Source organism: Neolamprologus multifasciatus, chromosome 22 (assembly GCF_963576455.1).
Source record: "Neolamprologus multifasciatus chromosome 22, fNeoMul1.2, whole genome shotgun sequence".
NCBI lineage: Eukaryota > Metazoa > Chordata > Actinopteri > Cichliformes > Cichlidae > Neolamprologus > Neolamprologus multifasciatus.
In genome coordinates, this window is record NC_140459.1 from 12,150,834 (window position 1) to 12,172,378 (window position 21,545).

Consider the following 21,545-nt stretch of genomic DNA (forward strand, 5'->3'; position numbering starts at 1 on the left):
AATACGTATTACCTTTTTTAAAAAAAGACATGATAAAAGTAACTGCATTATTTGCTTATGTAATGTAAATAACGATATTCTATAATCAGTTGTTAGGATTAAAAATGAAATCAAGTAAAGTTTCCTCTTTTATTTTGATAGGTGCTTTAGTCATGTGACCGTCTTTGTCATATGACTTATTGGGAAGATCAATGGGGAAGATGTGTTGGTTAAAGAAGTGAGGCAAGATAAAAGAGAGGCTTTCGCGCGATCTTTGCTGTGTGTTTCTGTTTTGAAGAAGAAATCCGAGAAGGAAGTCAAACATGGCAGCATGGCGGCTCTCTGCACTGTGGTTACTACTCTCTGCTTTGGCGTCTTCGTGTGTCCTCACCGTCAACCCTTCCCAGGTACAGTACCTGTTATTACCTGCTTATTACCGGGTTATAGCAGCATGCTGAAGCCCTGCAGTGTGTGCGGTGGAGCTGGTGACGTGTTAGCTAAGGTCAGAGTGAAACCGATTCATTAAAGGTTAAATGTTAGGCTTTTTGTTTCTTTTTCTCTAGAACTTGCATGATTTGGGGATTTCTAAGGTATAAATTATTTTTAGGTAAATGTTGCAGTTGAATAAAATAAAATAATTTCCAGAACTCGAAGCACGATCACATGTTTGTGTGTTACATGACACCTAAAGTATGCTGAAGATGCTCTTGGCCAAACTGGTTTTGCCTGTAGATACTTCTCAGTCATCCCTGACTCTCTTTTATCTGCCCTCCTCCCTGCTGTTCAGATTGACCCCCTGGTGTTTGAGGAGCAGCTCCTGTGGGTGAGTGGGTCCCAGGGCCAGGTGAATACCTACAGGATCCCGCTGCTCACCTTCACCCCCAAAGGAAGCCTGCTGGCGTTTGCAGAAGCCAGGAAGACTTCTTCTGCTGACCGTGGAGCGAAGTTCATTGCAATGCGGCGCTCCACAGACAAAGGCAAGACTCAGCTGAGTCAAACTAACAGCCTGTATACGTGCATTCGATCACAAGTCAGAGCAACACAGAGGGTCAAAACGTGCAAAACTTCATTTTTGAGCAAGACTGGGAAGTGGAAGCGCTGGGAAGAAAGGCAGACGTCAAAGCCAAATGCAAAAAATAATAAATAAATAAACAGATAAAGGTGTTAAAACACTTTTGCATCATTTTTGCTACATCTGTAACTTTTGTGCAAATTGTTTAGGTTTTTTTTCTGGGGGAAAAAATCACGCTGATGATGTAGAAGTCTCAAACACTAACATAAAAGGGGTATCAAATACAATACACTGGAAATGAGCAATCAGCTAATACCTGTCGTGAGCCATGACAGCATTTATTTTTTACCTCTGCCCAAGAGGTTGTGTTTTTGGTAGCATCATCTCTCTGTCTGTAGACACGATAGCTTAAAACATTAAGAAGGATTTGTAGAGGAGCAGCACAGTCATGATCCATTTGTCCATCCCCCTGAAAACTCTGAAAACTGTCCCTGTGTTAACCTCATGTGCGATTAAAACAATTACGATGCAGCGCGATGCAGAGACTCACACACCTGTCTCTGATGTTTGCCCTCTCTGTGGAGACCAGTTCAGTTAAGAGACATATGCCATTATCATTAGCATCAGTCAGATATTTGGTTTTACAAATATTTTCTAAATTATGTCACACATGTCACAGTTTTAGCCCTGGTTTGTAGAAAAAAACAGCAAACTTGGTTTTAAAATGAGAAAATGCACAAAATTAGTGGAAAACATGGACAAAAAAAATTCAGAGTTATAACACAACTGTTCCGTGAGTAGAAAGTTAAATCATAAAACATCAAATCCAAAGTCAAATTGAACAATTTATCATCTTCCAGGAGCCACCTGGTCCCCGACCAGCTTCATCGTCGATGACGGGATGAAGCCGGACGGCCTGAACTTAGGCTCTGTTGTGGTGGACGAGGAAGTGGGCTCAGTGATTCTGATCTACGACGTGTGCTTCTACCTCGACCACTGCAGCCCACCCAGCATCATGATGGTGGAGAGCCTGGACGACGGCCTCAGCTGGACCCCGCCCAGAAACCTCTCAGTTACGCTCGGGGTGAAGAACTTCATTCCCGGGCCGGGCCTCGGCCTCCAGGTGAGAGAGAGTCATGTGACAGTGAAGTGAGCAAACTTCTCAAGATGTAAAATGATTTCAATGACCTTTAAGCCAGAATCATTTTTATTTAGATCATGTGAATCCTGACAGCTCAGTATTCCCATGAAAGTCATAAAGTAAGATTTTACTTTGTGGCTTTCCACCTCTGTAATTATGCATAATTTTGCACGTGTGTGCAAACTTAGTGCACTGGTTTGGCAGTATTAATCTTTTATTGTCAGTGAATAGAGTGTTTTTTGTGCATTAGAAGCACCAAGGCCCTTATTGAATCTGCTGATGGATCAGATCGTTGATCTTGATCAGTTTTCTGTGTGGAAGGAGATCTGTCCTGCACTGCTTTATTATCTCTGTGTAGAAACACTTTCATGTGTGCAAAAAGCTGCATTGCTGTGAATTTAGCAGCTAGCTTTAACAAAAGGAACTGATGAGCCTGGAGGTTAAGTGATGGAACAGTTTGGAGCTGGTTCTCGATTCCTGTCTCTTTTTTTTAATTCTGTCCAAATTAAAGAAGTGAGAGCAGAGATCCTCATAGCTTCAAGCTCAGTCAGAAAATGGTCAGTGTAGCACCTGAAAGTGCAACAGTTTGACACAACAGGGTTTAAATCCCTCATGGAGCGCCAGTTCATTAAAATGAACTTAGTGTTATAAACTGAGCTGCCTTGTTTTGTTTTTGATGACATATCACAGCCTCTCTCAGACGCGTTGTTCGTCTTTTCTTGTTGAGGTCAAATGATCCACAATGTAAAAGTGCTGACATGTATTCAGCCTCGGCGTCACAAGCTGAAACTCACCGACCATGTGCACGCCTGACCTCGTGATGCCACGTGTATCATATTCCATACAAGCTATTCTCAGTTTCTAAGACCTCAACATTGTCATAGACAGATTAGATTTTCCTGAAAACGCAGAATTAGTTACACAAAAATGCCTGATGTTGCAAGAATTGTCACGGTTCTAGGTCATTGTGACCCAGCGTTTTCAGTTCTCTGAGATTTTTGTATTATGTCGAGTTCATTTGTGATTTATTTTCATGGTTCCTAGGTTTTGATCCCTTGCCCCTCATGTTTCTCTGTGCCCCCTATGTTCTGTGTTTAGTTTTCTCTGCCCGTGTGTTCCCTCTGTGTAAAGTCCATGTTTCTTGGTCTGTGTCTTCGCATGTATGAGTTTCCTGTTTTATTCTGAAGGTCTCATATGAGTGTTTTCAGCTTTACGTCTGTGTAAAGTTTATTCCTCCCAGTTTAGATTATCTTTTGTTCCGTTTTGCCATTCTCTCCTTGTGTTTTATTTTACAATAAACCTCCTTCGTATCTCAGTGAGTGCCTGCTCTTGGGTCCTCATTTATTTCCCCACACAGTTAGCCATGACAAGAATGATGCAAATTTAAACTCATATATGCAAACTGATAGTTTTTCTTTAAAAATAAAATAATTTTCTGGTAAAGATTTAACAGTTCACAAGTGATCAACAGGTGTTACTGCTGTTTTTGTAAAAAAAACAACAACTATATTTGGTGTTTATACTTTTTTAGATATAGTTTGTGGCTTGTTAGTTTTTATTCCAGAAAGGACAGACGAAAGAAACCAGGAAAGCTATGGGAAAAATTCAAACCTGCGCCTCAGGAATAACCTTATGGCATATGGTTTACCTGCTGTACCAGCGCCCAGTTTGAACTCGAGTGTGTTTATTGCTCCAATTCAGAGGGAATAAAAGAATCTACTTCTTGGTTTACTACTTTTTTTGCTCTACTTAAAATGTAAGTGACCTGTATCTCTAAAGCAGATAGATTTGGAATAGATTTTGATGACTTTAAACAATTTTCACAGTTAAATCATAATAAAAAAAGACTTAAAAACTGAAACAAGAACCTAAACAAGGAACCAATACTTGAGGTTGCAGGAGAGCACAAAAGCAACAACATGCATAACAAAAAAAACCCAGATTCATTCAGTCATTACTTTGCAGTTTAAAGCCTCTGTAAACCCAAAAGGTTTGCTTTTTAAATAGAAACCTTTAGGTGTTTAGTGATCTACTCAGATGTAATACTATGCACTGATAAGAATTATAACAGAGGTCACGATGCTGACTCTGATCACCATCTTTCTTCCTGTTTTGTCTGCTTTGGACTACAGAAACGCTTCAATCCCGCAAAGGGGAGGTTGGTGGTTTGCGGTCACGGGACGCTGAACGGCGACGGTGTTTTCTGCATCCTGAGCGACGACCACGGGGAAACCTGGTACAACGGTGCGGCGCTGAAAAGTATCCCCTACAACCACAAGAAGAAACCACAAGACTTTAACCCTGATGAGTGCCAGGTAAGAGGTATCCAGGAAAATGTGTCATTGGGATTAAAAATGTCTTTTTTTGACAATGATCCAACAGACACACAGCTACCACGCAGCACAAACAAGTAAACACTATGATGATGTAAAATAACATATAAAGAATAAAAAAAGGTTAAGTTTTAAATTGATTTCAGTGTGACTTTAAGAGAAATCACATTTACCAAAGCAGTATTTTCACATTCCTATAAAACTGGATCAAACTTCCACATAGTTACCTGCTTTGCCAGTTTCAGTTCCTTCTGTAGATTCTATGAACTGGCATCATAGTAAAAGAGAAGTTCATAAAATGTGATATCGCTAAAGCTAGGTCTGTGCAGTGACACACACAAGCATTAACAGCTTCTTTTTACTCGTTTCAGTTTTAGTCTTTTCTCTCCCGTCTCTTCTTCTCCAGCCGATTGAGTTGACTGACGGCACCATCGCCATCAACGTGCGGAACCAGAACAGATACCACTGTCAGTGTCGCATTGTGGTGCACAGCTATGATGGAGGGTTGACCCTGCCTTTGGAGGGCTTGATCTTTGACGAGGCACTGGTGGATCCTGTAGTGGCAGCTGGAACTCTGCAAAAAGAGGGTGTGATCTACTTCACCAACCCCTGCAACAAGGAAAATAGTGAGAAGCGCTAAACTCTAGTAAACAAAGCACTTTAATTCTGTAGAAGCACAGTTTCTGGTTTTGTACGCAGTACTTTTGTTTATTTTAAGTAAAGATATAGTTACACTGATCTCTCCTCATACGAAATGTTCAGCTTTCACACAGTTTTTTATACTCTTGTCTCTGTATGATGTCAAAGAGAGCAGTTAACTCAAGTTAGCTCAAAGGACAGAAAGGGAGGTAAAATGTCTTGTTTCTAATAGTAGATGAACTGAATAAAATAAAGAACGATTGTTTTGATGAGTAAATCTCTTCCAGAGTTTAGTAATCAAAATATGGAGCCGATAATGAGGATAAGTCCTCTTCCAGTGAAGATACACTAATGGAGCACAATCTTGAAGAATGTCAGTAGACTCATTTTGTAGTGCTCTGGCAGTTGCACAAAGGAGCAGAGGCTGGTTCTGCTGCTGGGGTGATGCCCTTCTACGTCCCTGCCTAGCTCCTCATGTAACCTCCCCTGTCTCCTGGTATCTCCTCCACACTCTTGAGACTGTACTGGGGGGCACAGCAAACCTTCTTGTGGCACATATGGATGTGTCACTGAACTATCTGTGCAACCTGAGTACCAATAGTGAGAAGGACACTAACACAGAGCAACACTACAGAAAAATCAGAAAGGATGGATAAGGCGAGAGCAATGGTCTTTGCAAAAGTACTCCCTTTTTTGGTAGTTTGTCTCCTCGTTGCCTCTCATGTTGTCGCTTTAATTTGCACCAAAGCAGCCGAAATAGATTCACGATGATTTATGCTCTCTAAGTGGAGAGATTGATATACGATGATCGAGGATTCCCTTAATGCTTTTTTTAATTGAACTGAAAACTCTCTTTAAGATTTATGTTATAAAGTTGGATGATCGAGTAAATAACCTCATAATCTTCCTCAGGAGTGAACCTAACCTTGAAATGGTCGCTGACAAACGGCAAATCTTGGGAGAAGGAAGCCATGCAGATATGGGCGGGACCGAGCGGCTACTCTTGCATCACTTCACTGGACAGCGGTTCTGCAGAGGACCGCAAGTACATCTTTGTCATCTACGAGAAAGGCCACAATCAGTATTTCGAGACTGTCTCGTTCGCCAAGATCCACCTGTATAGCGGCCATTAAAGCAGACGAGAAGGTAGTTAGAAAAGGTCAGAAAATATTATTAAATCCTTTACTTAATCATCCAAAAGTTCATGAAGTACATCTAATGTGTCCTTGCACTTAGATAAGAAAAGCACGTACATGGCTATTTGCACAAAAATAAATATAACCTTTTAAAATGTTCCAGTGAAATCAGAGAGCGCACTTCGAGTATTTAAAGTTCAGTGTGAACAAGAGGAACAGCTGATGTTAAAATGTCCTGTGACCTGTTGTTGTAATTACTGTGTTTAAATGTAATCAAAGAGCAGAGGTAAGCGGGGAGAACCCTCGAAATAAACATAAATGTTGCTCTCTTCTGTTAACTGAGGAGGATCGTGCGACTTTTCATGTAAGATGCACTGTGCAAAAATTAGTAAGAAAAGAAAATTACGCTTGATACATGGCAGCACGCTGCGATGATCAAAATCAAGACGCTTCAGGTAGAAGAAGAAGCATCCATTTAAACGATATCACCCCAACACGCAGAGACAAAGTTGTGGATGAGAAGCCGGATTTATGTCTGTTCATTTGTTGTCTTATGCAGAACAGTGTGAACTGTCTAACAATATTTACACCTGTTTTCTTTCTCAGATTGAAACACTGCAAGAAAACTAAGAGGGTTTTTTAATCCATCGAATTTCTCAGGAACGCAGAGACTTTAAAACTAATTTTATGATGTCCAAAAAATGGAGAGACAAGGATCTGCACAATGAATGTCACGCTATTTTTGATTAAAAATCTTTTTTCTATTTTTTTTCTATCCTTTACATTTTCCAAAGCTGATTTATGTCACAGCTCTTATGTGTGTTTTGGTAAATAGCTGCAGAGCCACAATATTCTGACAGACTCCTGACCTCACACAGGAATGATGAAGCAAGAGATGCTGAAAAAACTAACTTCTGAGCTACCTTACTGATATATCATTGAAATGACGGTAAAACTGACACAATCATAGACATCTGGCTTCAACCAGGCCACGATGCGCGCACAGTGTGGCCAAAATCTAGAGCTGCATAGAGACGTCAAACTCATTTTACATCGTGGGCCTGACCAGTGAAACCCCCTTTTCTGTCGCTGTAAAGAATTTTAACTGCACATTTAATTCCTGAGATCTCCTAATATAAGAAAAAGAAGACCAATTTCAACAATACGTAAATAATAGAAAGTTCTGTTTGCTCATTGGCCAGACTGTCAGGTAATTTTTAAACAGAAAGTTGAATGGCCATCAGGGAGATCTTTACTAGCAGTAAAAGTTGTGAAAATGCAGTTAAAAGTCCAAAATTTATGCGCACCTTCAGGTTTTCCAAAGCTGCTCAGCGGGCCAAATGGAGTCTGTGCCAGTCTGATTCTAGCCCCCGGACCTTATCTTTGACACCCCTGGTGTAGTCACATAAGTGAACTTCTTAAATATACAAGAAGCCTCAAATTCATGCAGACTGAAATCAGTTCTACTTTTAGAAAACTGATGTAAAATAATAAATTCAGGTACTTGTGTGATCGAATGTGTGAAAAAAACAAGGTGCTTGATGTAACCAAAGGAATTATATTTAGATTTTTATAGAAAATGCTGCATTTTTTTTACCTGTGGGTTTTAAATGTCCAGTTGAGTCCATTAGATCTGCTGTAATAATAATAATAATAATAATAATAATAATAATAGTTTCCTTTGTACTGTAATTGCATTTATGCAACACTTTTCTGGTCTTACTGACCACTCAGAGCACTTTAAACTACAAGTCGGGTACATTAAATGTGCGGTAGCTGATTTTCTTCCTTGTAATGAAATTGTTCTTGTTTCTGTTTCTATGATGGAAAAATGTCACTTTATGTTTTTCTCTGAGTGCCTGTTTGATATAAATATGGCTGTAATGTAGGAAAGAATTTCCTTTTTTCACAATTTTAAATTGTAAAATGTTTATTACTTTTATTTTGGAACATACTTCTGTTTTTATTGTTTATTCAGGGATTTAGTTGGGATGTGAAAACAGGGGGATGATCTTTACTAATCAGCTGTATGGCAATTCAACAAATAAACTGTTTCATGAAGTTGTGCATGTGAAGTTTGATTTTTCTAAATATTATTTTAAATAAAATCTTCTTTTTACTTTCTGCATTTTACTGCATCATTTTTGCAAAGTGAGTTTTTAATCTGAGTGGTTTACATTTACCTGTGTGTGTTTGTGTGTGAATGATGTAATAAAACTGTGTTTGTATGTAAGGAGAATATGTTGTCGTTTTAGTTATCTATTGTAAATGTCCAGTTGGGTTAAGGATGGCTACTATTTATAGAATAAATAAACGATCCTGATCATTGCAAGCACAGAAAAAAAGTCATAGAAAGTCATAACCCTTAAAATATGCTGTTTATTGGCCAACCACACAGGGAAATGCATCCATATGACATTGTATTATGCAGAATATATAAACTTTATGTTTTATATGTATCTAAATCTTTATGCTACACTCTTTGAATAAAATCTAAAGAACCGTTTGAAGGAGGGTCATTAGTGCCCACTGAGCTGAGGTTTGCAGCTTCACTAGTTAAATGTAAAGGATTGTTTTCTGCAGCTGATTTGAGTTTTTTGGTCTGTGGTTCTGTGGTGTGTATGTGCACGATTACATGATTATCTCTGTACAGCACACTTTAGATTGGCTGATGTCTGTACTATTTTCATGATATTCTGCCACAGTTTGGATAAAAGTATTAAGTGCATCCATTCTGCTGTACTGTGAATAGAGACATGATAATTTAGTGCATAAGTAAATTTGAATTAGATGCACATATTTCCGGATGTATATCCGAGAAAAAACTGAGCCAAGACGGTATAGATGTAAGTCCTGCTGATCCATCAGCTACATTAATAATTAATTAAAAATGTCACAACACGTGTAATATTATGTATTTGCAATTGTATACATATATTTACACCACTTGCATACAGGCTTTCTTGTAGACTCAATAAAATATAGCAATTAAAGTGAAAAGTAACATTTGCAAAATAGTCCAAATAAAAAATAATAATTATAATAATACATTTCTAATAGTTAGTAAAGGGCTATAGAAAACATGTCAGGTTAAATACGATTAAATCCGAAGTAGGCAACGAGTGACGTTAGTCATGTGACTCCCACCTTGGGTCATATGACTCACAGGGGCAGGCCTTTCGGTATGTGAAGTAGAGGAGAGAGTTTTATCCCTACTACTCTTTTTGTTTCTGTTTTTGCGGACTTATTTCGACACTTTCTTTCCTCACTCGCTTCTTTGTGTCTGCCGGAGTGAAGAAGAAGAAGAAGAAATTACGAGAAAGAGCCAACATGGCAGCAGGAAGCCGGCTCGCTGCTCTTTGGCTACAGCTCTTTGTTGTGGTGTATTGCTGTGTTTGTAACGTCAGCCTTCAGCAGGTACAGTAGCCCGCAATTATCTGCTTAGTATGTCTTCATAACAGCATGCTAAGTGCTCGGCATGAATTTCTGAGCAATAATGTGACAGCGGATGTCTGTGCTGAAACTACAACTTTAGAAGATGGACTACAAACATGCACTTTACTTTCATTCAGGTCATATAACGCGCAACCATATAACAATAAGAATATATAAAAGAAAAATAATATTATATATTTCCTGCTTCAGAGATAAAACCGTGCAAAGACGTTCAATGACTGTAGTAAAATCATCGTCCATCACTTATCTTGTTTAGCGCGGTTGTTTTCTGGGTGGGGAGTAATCTAAAGGCAAACAACCCAACAGTGGATATAACCAGGGGTTAAAGTGGGATTGGGCAGTTGGGGGAACTTGAAGTTTTCTGTGTTTGTGCAGTAGTTTAGTTTCTTTGTGGCCTATTGCCCCGCATTTCTTAGGGTTATTGCTCTTCGCGGATTCAGCCTGCTGCTGAATACAAACTGCAACTAACAAACTAAATGTGTGACAAACAGATAGTTTGTGTGGGACACGTTAAAAATGCTTGGATTAAAACATTACATTTGAATGAAACTTTCCCAACTCTCTTGCTAAGTCAACACCATTAGAAGTTTGTTCTTGTCGCCTCATGAGATAGTCTGTATATGCTTCTGTATTCTCTGTTATTTCACTGTTATTTGGGCTGCTGCTCTCTCTGGTAACAGACCATTTTTAGCCAGTTATAACACACACACGTACTGTATCACTTCGAACCATTTCCTCTTGTGTGACACTTTAAAGTCACACTAACAAAAAAAGACAGTAACTCTGTTTCTCAAAATATACTGCTGCTTCATTTTCTCTATGGTAGTTTCCATCATATTTAAAAGCCTTTTTGTCTTATTGGTGAGTTGTAACTTTGGCTGATGGGCATAGCGTTAGACAGGATAACCTTCACATGCATTGGGAGTCTGCAGGAGTCTCTGTGGACTATGATTACAGGTGACATTGGGATCTGTAGTGAGAGTACTAAGCATGTGGAAGAGACTCTGGAGAGTTGCAGGCATGCTCTGGAGAGAAGAATTAAACTGTCATAGACCTGCTATGACGTATGGTTTGAAGACTTATGTGCTGACAAAACGACAGGAGGTGCAGCTGAAGATGTTAACATTTTTGTTCAAAATGACCAGGATTAGAAATGAGCACATCAGAGGGAGAGCTCAGGTTTAGAGACCTGCCAAACCAGGACGTCGACAAGGGAGCCCACAGAGCAGGTTCACAAATGAGGTGAAGCAGGACATGCAAAGGGTTGGTGTGGCAGAGGGAGTTGCTAAGGATAGGGTGGGATGGAGGCACATATGAAATGCTGAGCTGTTGTGACCCCTGAAAGAACAAGTTTCTACAGTACTGATGTTACATGAATCGTCATTGCTGCTTTTAAACCTTAAAGCTAAGGTAAAGGTGGAATTTGGTAAGTGTTACTAAAGAAAGGCTTACACTCGTATTGATTGTTCCTACCAAAACCTTTCTATAAGCAACATGTGTCACTTAGTCATATGCATATGGACATTTATTTTAATGCATTATCAAGATTAACTCTAATTTCAGCTGAGTATATTATTGCATGGTCAGAACTTTATGTCGAATCCTATGAAAAAATTTAAAACCATAATTCCCACATAAATGTCTGCTGTCTATCTGTCTTATGGCTTTGCTGACCTGCATTAGTGCAACATGCAGCTGTAAACCATACAACACAGTATACACTTTTATTAACATGTTAGAACTATCAGAGGATAGTCTTCAGATATTAAATAATCGGATAACTTCAGCTGCACATCCTGTACAGATCCACTGCCTGATTTTAAAATCTGGCATGCACTAAGACGTGGTATGTAAGCTTTAAATTTCCAGTTTATCTGTTACAGTCTTTACCCTTCAAAATAATCTCTCATCTTCTCCTGACCTGAATATCAGTGTGAAATCATATTCACTTTTGTGCTCCTGGAAAATACTGCAGCTCTACCCTTAGCTAACAGATGTATTAATATTCAAACTGCACAGAAACAGTTTGTGTTTTTGGTGATAAAAGTTGAGATGTTTGAAATGTTGAATTTAACTTACTTGACATATTAAAAAACAGAAGGTGGAAGCTCCTCGCTTCAGTGGAGTTGGTGCACGACAGGGCCATGTGATGACTTTAATTGCCTTCATAGTCATAGCTGAAAGGACTGTCAGGCTGCACCACATGAAAAATGAACTGATTTAGACTATTCTGTACCAGATTACCTATCAGGTTGAATTATTCATTTATTTTAGGTGCCAGGATGCCACTTTAGACCCTTGATAATAGTTTCTAGTGGCTGAAGGACACAAAATCGCTTCCTTATAGGAAAAGCAAGATCACCTGATTTTCTTTTCATTTCCTGAACTCAAAGCCAGATCACATGTTTGTCTGTTACATAACACCTGAAGCATGCTGAAGATGCTCCTGCCTACAGATAATTCACAAATATCTCTTCCCTCTGTTTTACCTGCCCTTCTCCCCGCTGTTCAGATTGACCCCCTGGTGTTTGAGGAGCAGCTGCTGTGGGTGAGCGGAGCCCAGGGTCAGGTAAACACTTACAGGATCCCGCTGCTCACCTTCACCCCCAAAGGAAGCCTGCTGGCATTTGCAGAAGCCAGGAAGTCTTCTTCTTCTGACATTGGAGCGAAATTCTTTGCTTTGCGGCGCTCCACCGACAAAGGCAAGACCACTGCAAGAGATAGACAGTCACACAAAACTTACACAGTGTGTCAGAAAACAGTCAGCAGTCACATAGACGCAAATGAGGAGAGTTTATTGCTTCTGAATGAATGTCTGGGAGTGTATGTCATCGTTAGCATCAACCATAATTGATATTTTGAGTAGATGTTTGGTTTTATTTATATTTACCAATTTTTTTTTTTTAACATTTCATACCTTGAAACTGGATCAACGAGTTCTACGCAGTGTTCAGAACAGACTGATGATATAAATTCTGCTGACTGAGCCTTGAAATAAAAGTAAAAATCACGAAAGCACAAAAAACAGGTCACGGTTTCTCTGCTTCATCTCCTCCTCTTCCTCTATCATCTCTCTAGGAGCCACCTGGTCCCCGACCACCTTTATTATCGATGACGGGGCGGCACCGGATGGCATAAACCTGGGCTCTGTTGTGGTGGACGAGGAAGTGGGCTCAGTGATTCTGATCTACTCGGTGTGCTTCCACCACTACCACTGTAGCCCGGCCAGCATCATGATGGTGGAGAGCCGGGATGACGGCCTCAGCTGGACCCCGCCCAGAAACCTCTCGGTTACGCTCGGCGTGAAGAGCTTCGCTCCCGGGCCGGGCCTCGGCCTCCAGGTGAGAGAACAAGAGATGTGACACTGAAGTGAGAGAACTTTTCAAGCTGTAAAATAAGCTAAAATGTAAGTGAAACGACCTTTAAGCTGGATTTATTTTTATTGTGATCATGAGCTCCTGGGTGCTCAGCAATTCCCATCACAGAGTCACGATTCAAGATGTTAAAGTGAGATTTTCCAGGTAGATTTTTCTGTGGCTATAATGTAAATTTGGTTCCTGTTCCTGAAATCTTGCTCCATGCATGTGTTTTCCACCTCTGTAATTATGCTCTGAAGAGGTTTAGGTGTAATGTGCAAAAACTAATTTGCATTAAATTAGCATTAAGAATATTCTTTTGATGCTTAGCAAAATGAGTGATTGTGTGTTCATGCATTAGAAGCCACAAGCCTTTTATTGATCCTACTTATAGACTACATTCTTTATCAATCTGACTCTGATCTGATCAGTTTCCTGTATTTGCCTTGACCAGCTTTATCATCTCAAAGTCTTAACACTGCAGATGAGACAAAAGGCTTTCATGTGACTCGGGTACAAAAGCTGCACTGGTTTGAGTTTGACATCAGAGTTTTGCAATGTGCAGCTGTCATAAAAACAGGCCAGCTTTAATAAAAAGGGAAAAAAAGTCATGAGCTCGGAAGATAAAGGATTACGGTGGATTGCACTGGTTCGTGATTGCTGTCTCTTTTATTATTCTGTCCAGATTAGAGAAACGACACCTGGCTTTGTTCTTGTTTCAGTTCAGACAAGAAGTGGTCAGTAGTAGCAGCTGAAAGTATATAAACCTCTCACAGAGCGTTAGTTTACTAAAATGGACTCAGAATCAGATGCAAACGGAGCTTCTTGTTGTTGCATTTGATGCACAGTATGTCTTAGTTGTGGTCTAACGCTTGTACCTCACACTGACATGACTTCCTTAAATACTTTCATTAATCCTAAACAGGGAAGCAATACTTAAATCAGACATAAATAAGAAAGGCATCAGTGGAAGACAAAGTGTACATGTTGGGATGTTTGTGTCTTTACTAAATGTCTAAATATACTACGAATCATCTCAGTGGCTGAGCAGTTGGGATCCTAAGTGTGAAACCCGAACGTGTAGCATAAATTCGTAACCATGAATGCTCCCTAAAACTATAATGGGGTTTCCAGAACAATGACAAGTATAAAAATGTTCGGTTGAAATGTCATTTTTTCCCTTGCATGCCTCTGAGAGGTCAGAGTAAGGCTGTTGATGATGAAAGGGTCCTAACTGTGTGAAGTGAAGTGAGCTGGAAGTGCTGAAGTATTATTTCGTTAAGCAGAGGATACACTGGTCTACCTTTTATGAAATAAAAATAGATAATAGAATCCCAATTAATGCCGTAACCTGCTGATATGTTTTGAACCTTCACTGAAACATTATGTTAACTGCGAGGTGAACTATAAACGCTGCTGTAATAAAATCTGCTTCTTATGATGTTGTTGCCTTCCCTAGAACATATAGATTCATTTTTTTATTTTTTATTATGAGCTACAGTCATGTGAAAAACTAAGTACACTCTGTGATTCAGTAGCTCGTAGCTCCACTGTTTGACTTTATGACTCAATGACTGTAAGGTGCTCAGGTCCTGTGGCTAGGTGCTCCAGCGTGACAGCTGGTATGAGGTGTTTGTGCTGATATGCTGTGTTTGGTTGTCAGGTGGTGCTGTGCACGTTGAACAAACAGCTCCGCTTTGGCCTTGTCTGTCCAAAGGAAACCTAAGCCGTGCTTTCATGTTCTTTTTAGAGAAGACAGGCTTTCTCCTTGTAACTCTTCCAAACAAACTGTGCTTGTTCAGTCTTTTTCTAAATGAACATTAACTGTAACATTTAATTTGCTAGCTGAAGCCTGCTGAGTCTGAGATGTAGCTCTCAGGGATTTTTATCCAGCTTCTCCCAGCATTTAACCATCTGACCTTGGGGTGAATTCGCTGGGACGTCCACTCCTGGGAAGATCAGCAGCTGTCCTGAATGTTTTCCCACTTTTGTGTCAACTTCAAATTGTTTGGAAACCCAGACTGATGGGCAGCAGCAGTTGCTCCTCTGAGATCATCGCTGGTGTTAACACACACGTGAATGCTCCAGACAAGCAAACCTCTGCTTGCATAGAGGTGCTCAGGTCACACACAGGAATATTAAAGCTGGTTTATAAAAGAAAAAGTTAGAGCATAATGTAAGGCACTGCAAGTGCACCGATATTCAGTAAATGAACCTCTTTGTTTTTGTGTGAGCTATATTTATACTTGCTTTTCTAATATGGACTTTATTCAATTGAATTTAACCAGATGCATAGCTTTATTTTCAGCTTTGAATGCATTTAATCCAGACAGTAATGTCTACAGCTGCTTGTTTCTCTCCACAGTCTATATCAATCTTTAAGAGCTGTTATGGTTGTGGATATTACAACTTTTTAATCAGTAATATGACACGAAACAGTATCTGTAAAAAAAAAAATATATATATATATTTGCGCACAGCTCACTCATTTAATTCCCCTTCTCTTTGTTTTCTCTCTGACTTCTCAGCTCACCAACTGTGTTTAAACATTAAAAAAATACTAAATGATGATAACCAACAGCTGCATCCCTGAACTGTTTTTTGTTTGTGTCTTTTGGACTACAGAAGCGCTTCAATCCTGCAAAGGGAAGGTTGGTGGTTTGCGGTCACGGAACGCTGGAGGGCGACGGTGTTTTCTGCATCCTGAGCGACGACCATGGACAAACCTGGTACAACGGTGCGGCGCTGAAAAGCATCCCCTACAACCACAAGAAGAAAGCGCAGGACTTCAACCCTGATGAGTGCCAGGTATGTTTGCTGGTGCCGTCAGTCAGTTAGAGTTTACAGTTAGAGCCAGTAGTATTTGAACAGTTACACAGTTTTTTGTCATTTCCACAATTAAATTAACTTTATTGTTGACATTAGTGGAAAATTGTCTTTGGTTCACCATGCTGCAGATCAATTCATAATCAATCCATAATAAAAAATACTGGTAATTATTCAAACAATAATAACTACATACACTCATACAAATGATCCAATGCACACCTTTTTTTCTACCTAGTGGCATCAGAATAAAGAGGACGTTCTCAGACAGCAACAACAGAACGGGCGTTTTTAAGACGCCAGTGTGATACAGATTATCTAATGAGGTTTGTTGTCAACCAATAGCAGTTCTGACAATGCTGCCCAGTTTGTTTCTATCTGCCACACTCAGGTTACCATCCCAGATGGAGATATTGAAGCTGACATACACCAAAAAATAAAAATGTTTTTGTTGACTCCAAAACTTTTTAACTTCCTAATAAAAAAGAAATCTCTGACTAGCTTTCTTGTTGATGACATCAATATTTTCCATAAATCATACTTCCCATAAATCTTGTCATCTTGTCCTCAGTAACGTTTTCTCAGATGCTTGAAGCTTTTATTGACTTAAACAGACTGACCAGAAAGTGAAAAACCTGTTTTTTGAGCCTGTGTAATTCAAGGCGTTTCCCTTTGTCAGCATTAGTCAGCAAATAACAAGATTTACACCAATCCACAAATCTACATACCTGAGCAAAATAATCAGACTTAAAATTCCCATTAAAGAAACCAATAAACAGCCATAACATCAGCAAATGTTAAACATTTTCACATTCCCTATCCTGTATTTGCATATCATTTATATAAACATAACAGTGGTGATCAAACATCATTCAGCTTTAGATTACTCTGTTTGTATCCTTAGTAGATTGAAACTCGCTATGCAACGGCTGTGAGTCATCAAGTGAAAGTTAACTAGCCAACCGCTGTAACTGCCTGACATACAGAGAAGCTGGGTTCAGCTGTGGCTCACCAGTCAGCCTGTAATTTAACATTGTGCCTGAGTGAGCTTCTGTTTTTTTACACATAAATATCCAGACCACCAAGGAAAAGGACAAAACAGACTTGGTGAAAGCGGGATAAAGTCATCGTGGTTTTGTGGAAGTAAGAACGTTTCCTCAAGCAGGACAGTTGCTGGTGCCTTCTGTGCTCACAGCTTCACAGTTTGTTTGCCTCAAAGTTCAGTTCTGAATCAATAATTGTTCCAAGATGTTTATCAGACTCAAGACGTTACACCACCTGGCCCTTTATAGCTGTGACCTGTTGTGTGTGAGCACATTTCCTAAAATCAGACCAATCAATGATTAACATCTTTTGACATTTTTTAACTGAAGAGAGGACTCAACGTGCCATTTAACAGAATCATGGGGCTGGCCTCCTGCAGCTGACTAACAATAACAGAGTCATCTGCGTACTTTAGCACAGTGCTGTTTTCATACCTACTCTAGCACATGTTTGTGTACAGGTCAGCAGGTCAGGTCAGAAGGCCACATGCTTTTACTCGTTCCAAAGACTCTTGGAAACTTGCAAACTCTGAGCTTTCTCAGCTCCAGAATTGTGGAAGGATTTATCATCGCACATCAGGTGATCTCCTTCACTTACTTGCTTTATAAATAAAGTGGTACAGGATAAATAATACCAGAGTTTCACTACACTACTACAATGGATTTAAAAGTGCAGACTTTCAGCTTAATTCACGATTACAAAACTATTAACTGTTTATAAATTATGGCCCTTTTTATGCACGGTCCCCCATTTCAGACGTTCAAACACGATAGGAAAAATTAACATAAGGATTGTTTTTAATGCTTTTAATAACGACTCCTTGAAGTCAAGGACATCACCGAATGTTGCATTTCCTCCTTTAATATGCTCTGTCAGGCCTTTACTGCAGATGGTTTCCTTCCTTGCAGCTTGTTTGAGGCTCTTTCTACATTCACTTTTCTATTTAATAACTGAAACGCGTGCTGTGTTGGGTTGGATCAAGTGACTCGCTTGGCCTATGAGGAATATCCAGTTTCTTGTGAAATTCTTGAGTGTCGTTTGCAGTTTGCTTCTGTCAGCAGTCACATCATCAATAAACACTGGTGACTCTGTTTCATTGGCAGCCGTAAATTTCCATGTCATAACATTGTTTCCATCATGTTTGACACATGATGTGGTTTGCTTTGGATCATGAACAGTTCCTTTCTTTCTCCATTCTGTATCTTCCCATCATTCTGTTATCAGTTAATCTTGGTTTAATTTCTTCAACCAATATATTCCAAGCCTGTGGAGGCTCTATTAGTTGTTTTTATGGAAAAGTATAATTTGGTCAGTGTAACTAATGATTTGAATCTTCTGATAGAGCTACATTTAACAGCCACTTCTCTCTTGTTTTTCTTTTTGTCTTTCGAAATGTTTATGTGTAGTTTTAAAATGACTTTGTTTTGCTTGCACTACAGAAAATTAGCAAGTGGTTCTTGTCACACTTGTCACACTTGTAGCAGCAAAAAGAAAGTTTGGTGGTTATTAAGTTAAAGGGGAGTTAGCATTAGTTTATTTAGTGACATTACGAGGAAGCGTGAATGCTCATAGTGCACTCTTGTGAAGTGTGGTTCTGCCCTCTAGTGGACAGAAAGTTGTTGTTTTTGTCTTTAAGTTCAGTGTAGATTCTCCCATTTATTTTATTCAGTGCAGTTATATGAAGGCCGTATTACAATCGTAATTATAATCTTTCACCTTTAATACACTTTTCTCCGTCTGTCCTTCTGCAGCCAATTGAGTTGACTGACGGGACCATCGCCATCAACGTCCGGAACCAGAACAACTACCACTGCCGGTGCCGCATTGTGGTGCACAGCTATGATGGAGGGTTGACCCTGCCCTTAGAAGGCCTGATTTTTGACGAGGCACTGGTGGATCCTGTAGTGGCAGCTGGAGCTCTGCAAAAAGAGGGCGTAATCTACTTCACCAACCCCTCCAATGAGCAAAAGAGTAAGAAACACGAGCACTAAGCTTTTTCATCTCTGTGTAAGACTAGCAAAAAGTTAGTTTTGTGTATTAAGAATGTTACTCTTTATGTATTCTGTATGCCATTCTAGTGAGAAATGCTAATATGAAACATGGTGATCTCTGCTCCTGTTTCTACTCTTGGCTCATATCAGTTGCATTAGTTATAATTATTAAATATTCATGTTCTGTTACAACAAAACTGTCCACCCAGTTTGTTCCTGAGTAAATTTAGTATTTAATTTAATATTTAGTTACTTTGGCCACTTTTAGTGTTTTCCTTTACGGCACAATAACTACTTTATATTCTTATGGAATCCAATGATAATTAAGTTTATTTCAGCTCCCCTAACTTATCTGGTTTGGTTTTACTGTAGCTCTATAAATCATGGCAACGTTCCACTTTTTTATGAACTGTATTCACATATGAGCTAAAGTACAAGCTCAGTAAAGCTTCATAAAAAAGTGACTTTCACCTTATTTCGGTTTCAATTTGAACTGAAAGTAAACACAGAAATCTGATGCTACGTAGTGATCCATGCACGCCAGTTTGAGGCAAACTTTCTGGCAGAAAATGATACCATGATGCAGTGCTGTAATCAGATAGATTGACCTTGTTTCCCTGAATCTTTGCAGTACAGGTGGAAACTGCTTAACCAGCACAAAACACAGTCTCACTGATGAGAAAAAAATCCAGGTTGAAATGATCCTGATTAAGTTGAGTGGATAAATAAGTGATGCTTTATCTCCTTCAGGAGTGAATCTAACCCTGAAATGGTCGCTGACAAACGGCACGTCTTGGGAGAACAAAGCTGTCCAGATATGGGCAGGTCCGAGCGGCTACTCCAGTATGACATCACTGGACAGCGGCTCTGTAGAAGACCGCAAGTACATCTTTGTCATCTACGAGAAGGGCCAGAAAGACTATTTCGAGACCGTCTCGTTCACCAAGATCCACCTGTATGGTGGTCGTTAAGAGCACACGAGGACGTAGGTAGAGCAAAGTCAGAGATGAACTATGGTGCAAACTAAACATAAATAATTTATCTGTTTTGTCTCTCAGATTTAAACACTTAAGGGAAAAAAGAAAACCGGAAGAGGGTTTTTTTTTTAATCCATCACCTTTCTCAGGAAGATAAACAGATTCATGCTAGGATATCATGAAAATGGAGAAAGAAGAATCTGCATGCACACATTTTGTGATTACGGCATCAAAAATTATTTTTCTTTCATTTAATCCTTCTGTCCTTTACATTTTTCAAAGGTGGTTTAAATCACGTGTTTGTAACCCTTTAATTTTATTTGCCAATTAACTGCACAGCTGCAAAATTCGGGCAGAGAAATATGTCAAAGCAGGAAATGCTGAAGATTGTTTTACAGACGGGGGACATAGTTTACAAAAAGCTGATTGTTAAGTATTTTGTAAACCTAATTGTTTTGGGACAGAAAAAAAACTAATGTTTGAGTGTGTGAAAGTGAAAATTACTTTTGAACCACTATAGATGCAACAGTTTTTTCTTTTACTATCATAAAGTTTGCTGTGAATTCATGCTGATTGAAATCAGTTCTACCTTTAGAAAGCTTGTAATTGTGTAAAATAATGGCCTAAAAAAGCAAAACCTTTTTTAAAAGATATATATTTTCACTTATAAATTATCTTTAATTGTTTCTTTGAGGTTTAAATAATTGTTTCATATACATGTGTGGAAGAATGTGTGAATGAAAAGGTGCCTAACGTAACCCAAAATGTCTTTGTTTGTATTTATGGAGCGGAATCTGAGTTATTTTATTTGTGTATTTTAAATGTCAGATTATGACCAAATGTCTTTTGTCTGTAGATGCTTGGCGGGTAACTGAACTGTGCTGTAATGGATTTTCCTTCTTGTCACATTGTCCTTGTTTTTATGGATTTGATTGTGGAAAACACACTTTTTATGTCTGAAATGAAAATAAAAGGGAGGGACTGATTTAAACCACAGTTGAAGGCAAAAAATGTCACTTCATGTTTTTCTCTATATGTCTTTCTGATACAACTCTAATATAAGGGGAAAAAAACTCCTTCTTTTTTCAGTTTTAAGTTGTAAAATATTTACTGCTTTTATTTTGAAACTTTACATTAGAATGAAAATCAGTGTGCTGAGTTTTCTAAAAGAAAGAACATTTAGTTGGGATATGAATATGAAAATATATTCAATGATCAGCTGTTAGGCATATCAACAGGTTAACATATTTTGCATTTTAATAGAATGTAGTTTAAAAAAATAGATTAATTATGAATCGCCTTTTGAAAGTCACAATTGAGTCAAAATATGTTGCAAATGTCATGCCAACGTCAATTTTTCTGACATGTTTTTGTTTATGCTTGGAAAAAGTCAACTCAAATACACATATAGGTCTTTATTTCATACACTTATAGTCAATATTCATGCAAATTAGCGCATATATGGAAAATTAAATCATAACATTTTATAAAACTTACAAAAGACATCTCAGTGTAAGTAATCATCTGTAGACGTTTACTGGCAATCTTTTTGTTTAAAAAAAATAAGTGGCTCCATAGGCATGACTGGAATTTCACACTGCAAATTATCTATCCATCTGTAGTACAACCAAAAGTCTGGAGCCAGTCCTCATTTC

General features: G+C 38.9%; 2 protein-coding genes across 5 annotated transcripts; both read left to right on the forward strand.

Moving 5' to 3' along the window:
- Positions 1-144: 144 nt before the first annotated feature.
- On the forward strand, positions 145-8,301 carry LOC146493015 (sialidase-1-like). Of its 3 annotated transcripts, none has more exons than XM_085148216.1 (7): positions 146-386; positions 767-956; positions 1,852-2,114; positions 4,265-4,447; positions 4,872-5,091; positions 6,017-6,263; positions 6,847-8,301. In XM_085148216.1, exons 1-6 carry the CDS (start codon positions 303-305, stop codon positions 6,235-6,237), a joined length of 1,161 nt encoding a protein of 386 aa, XP_085004342.1. In that variant the 5' UTR covers positions 146-302; the 3' UTR covers positions 6,238-6,263; positions 6,847-8,301. The 3 variants fall into 3 exon arrangements, with proteins under 3 accessions (XP_085004343.1, XP_085004342.1, XP_085004341.1); XM_085148215.1 differs by having other exon boundaries at positions 6,017-6,250; XM_085148217.1 differs by lacking the exon at positions 6,847-8,301 and having other exon boundaries at positions 145-386; positions 4,872-5,111; positions 6,017-6,131.
- A 1,070-nt stretch (positions 8,302-9,371) lies between these two features.
- LOC146493016 (sialidase-1-like) lies at positions 9,372-20,019 on the forward strand. 2 transcript variants are annotated; one of them, XM_085148214.1, is made up of 7 exons: positions 9,372-9,657; positions 12,209-12,398; positions 12,775-13,037; positions 15,678-15,860; positions 18,674-18,893; positions 19,664-19,898; positions 19,972-20,019. In XM_085148214.1, the coding sequence occupies exons 1-6, from the start codon at positions 9,571-9,573 to the stop codon at positions 19,882-19,884; spliced, it is 1,164 nt and encodes a 387-aa protein (XP_085004340.1). In that variant the 5' UTR covers positions 9,372-9,570; the 3' UTR covers positions 19,885-19,898; positions 19,972-20,019. The 2 variants fall into 2 exon arrangements, with proteins under 2 accessions (XP_085004340.1, XP_085004339.1); XM_085148213.1 differs by having other exon boundaries at positions 9,373-9,657; positions 19,664-20,019.
- The last annotated feature ends 1,526 nt before the right edge of the window (positions 20,020-21,545 follow it).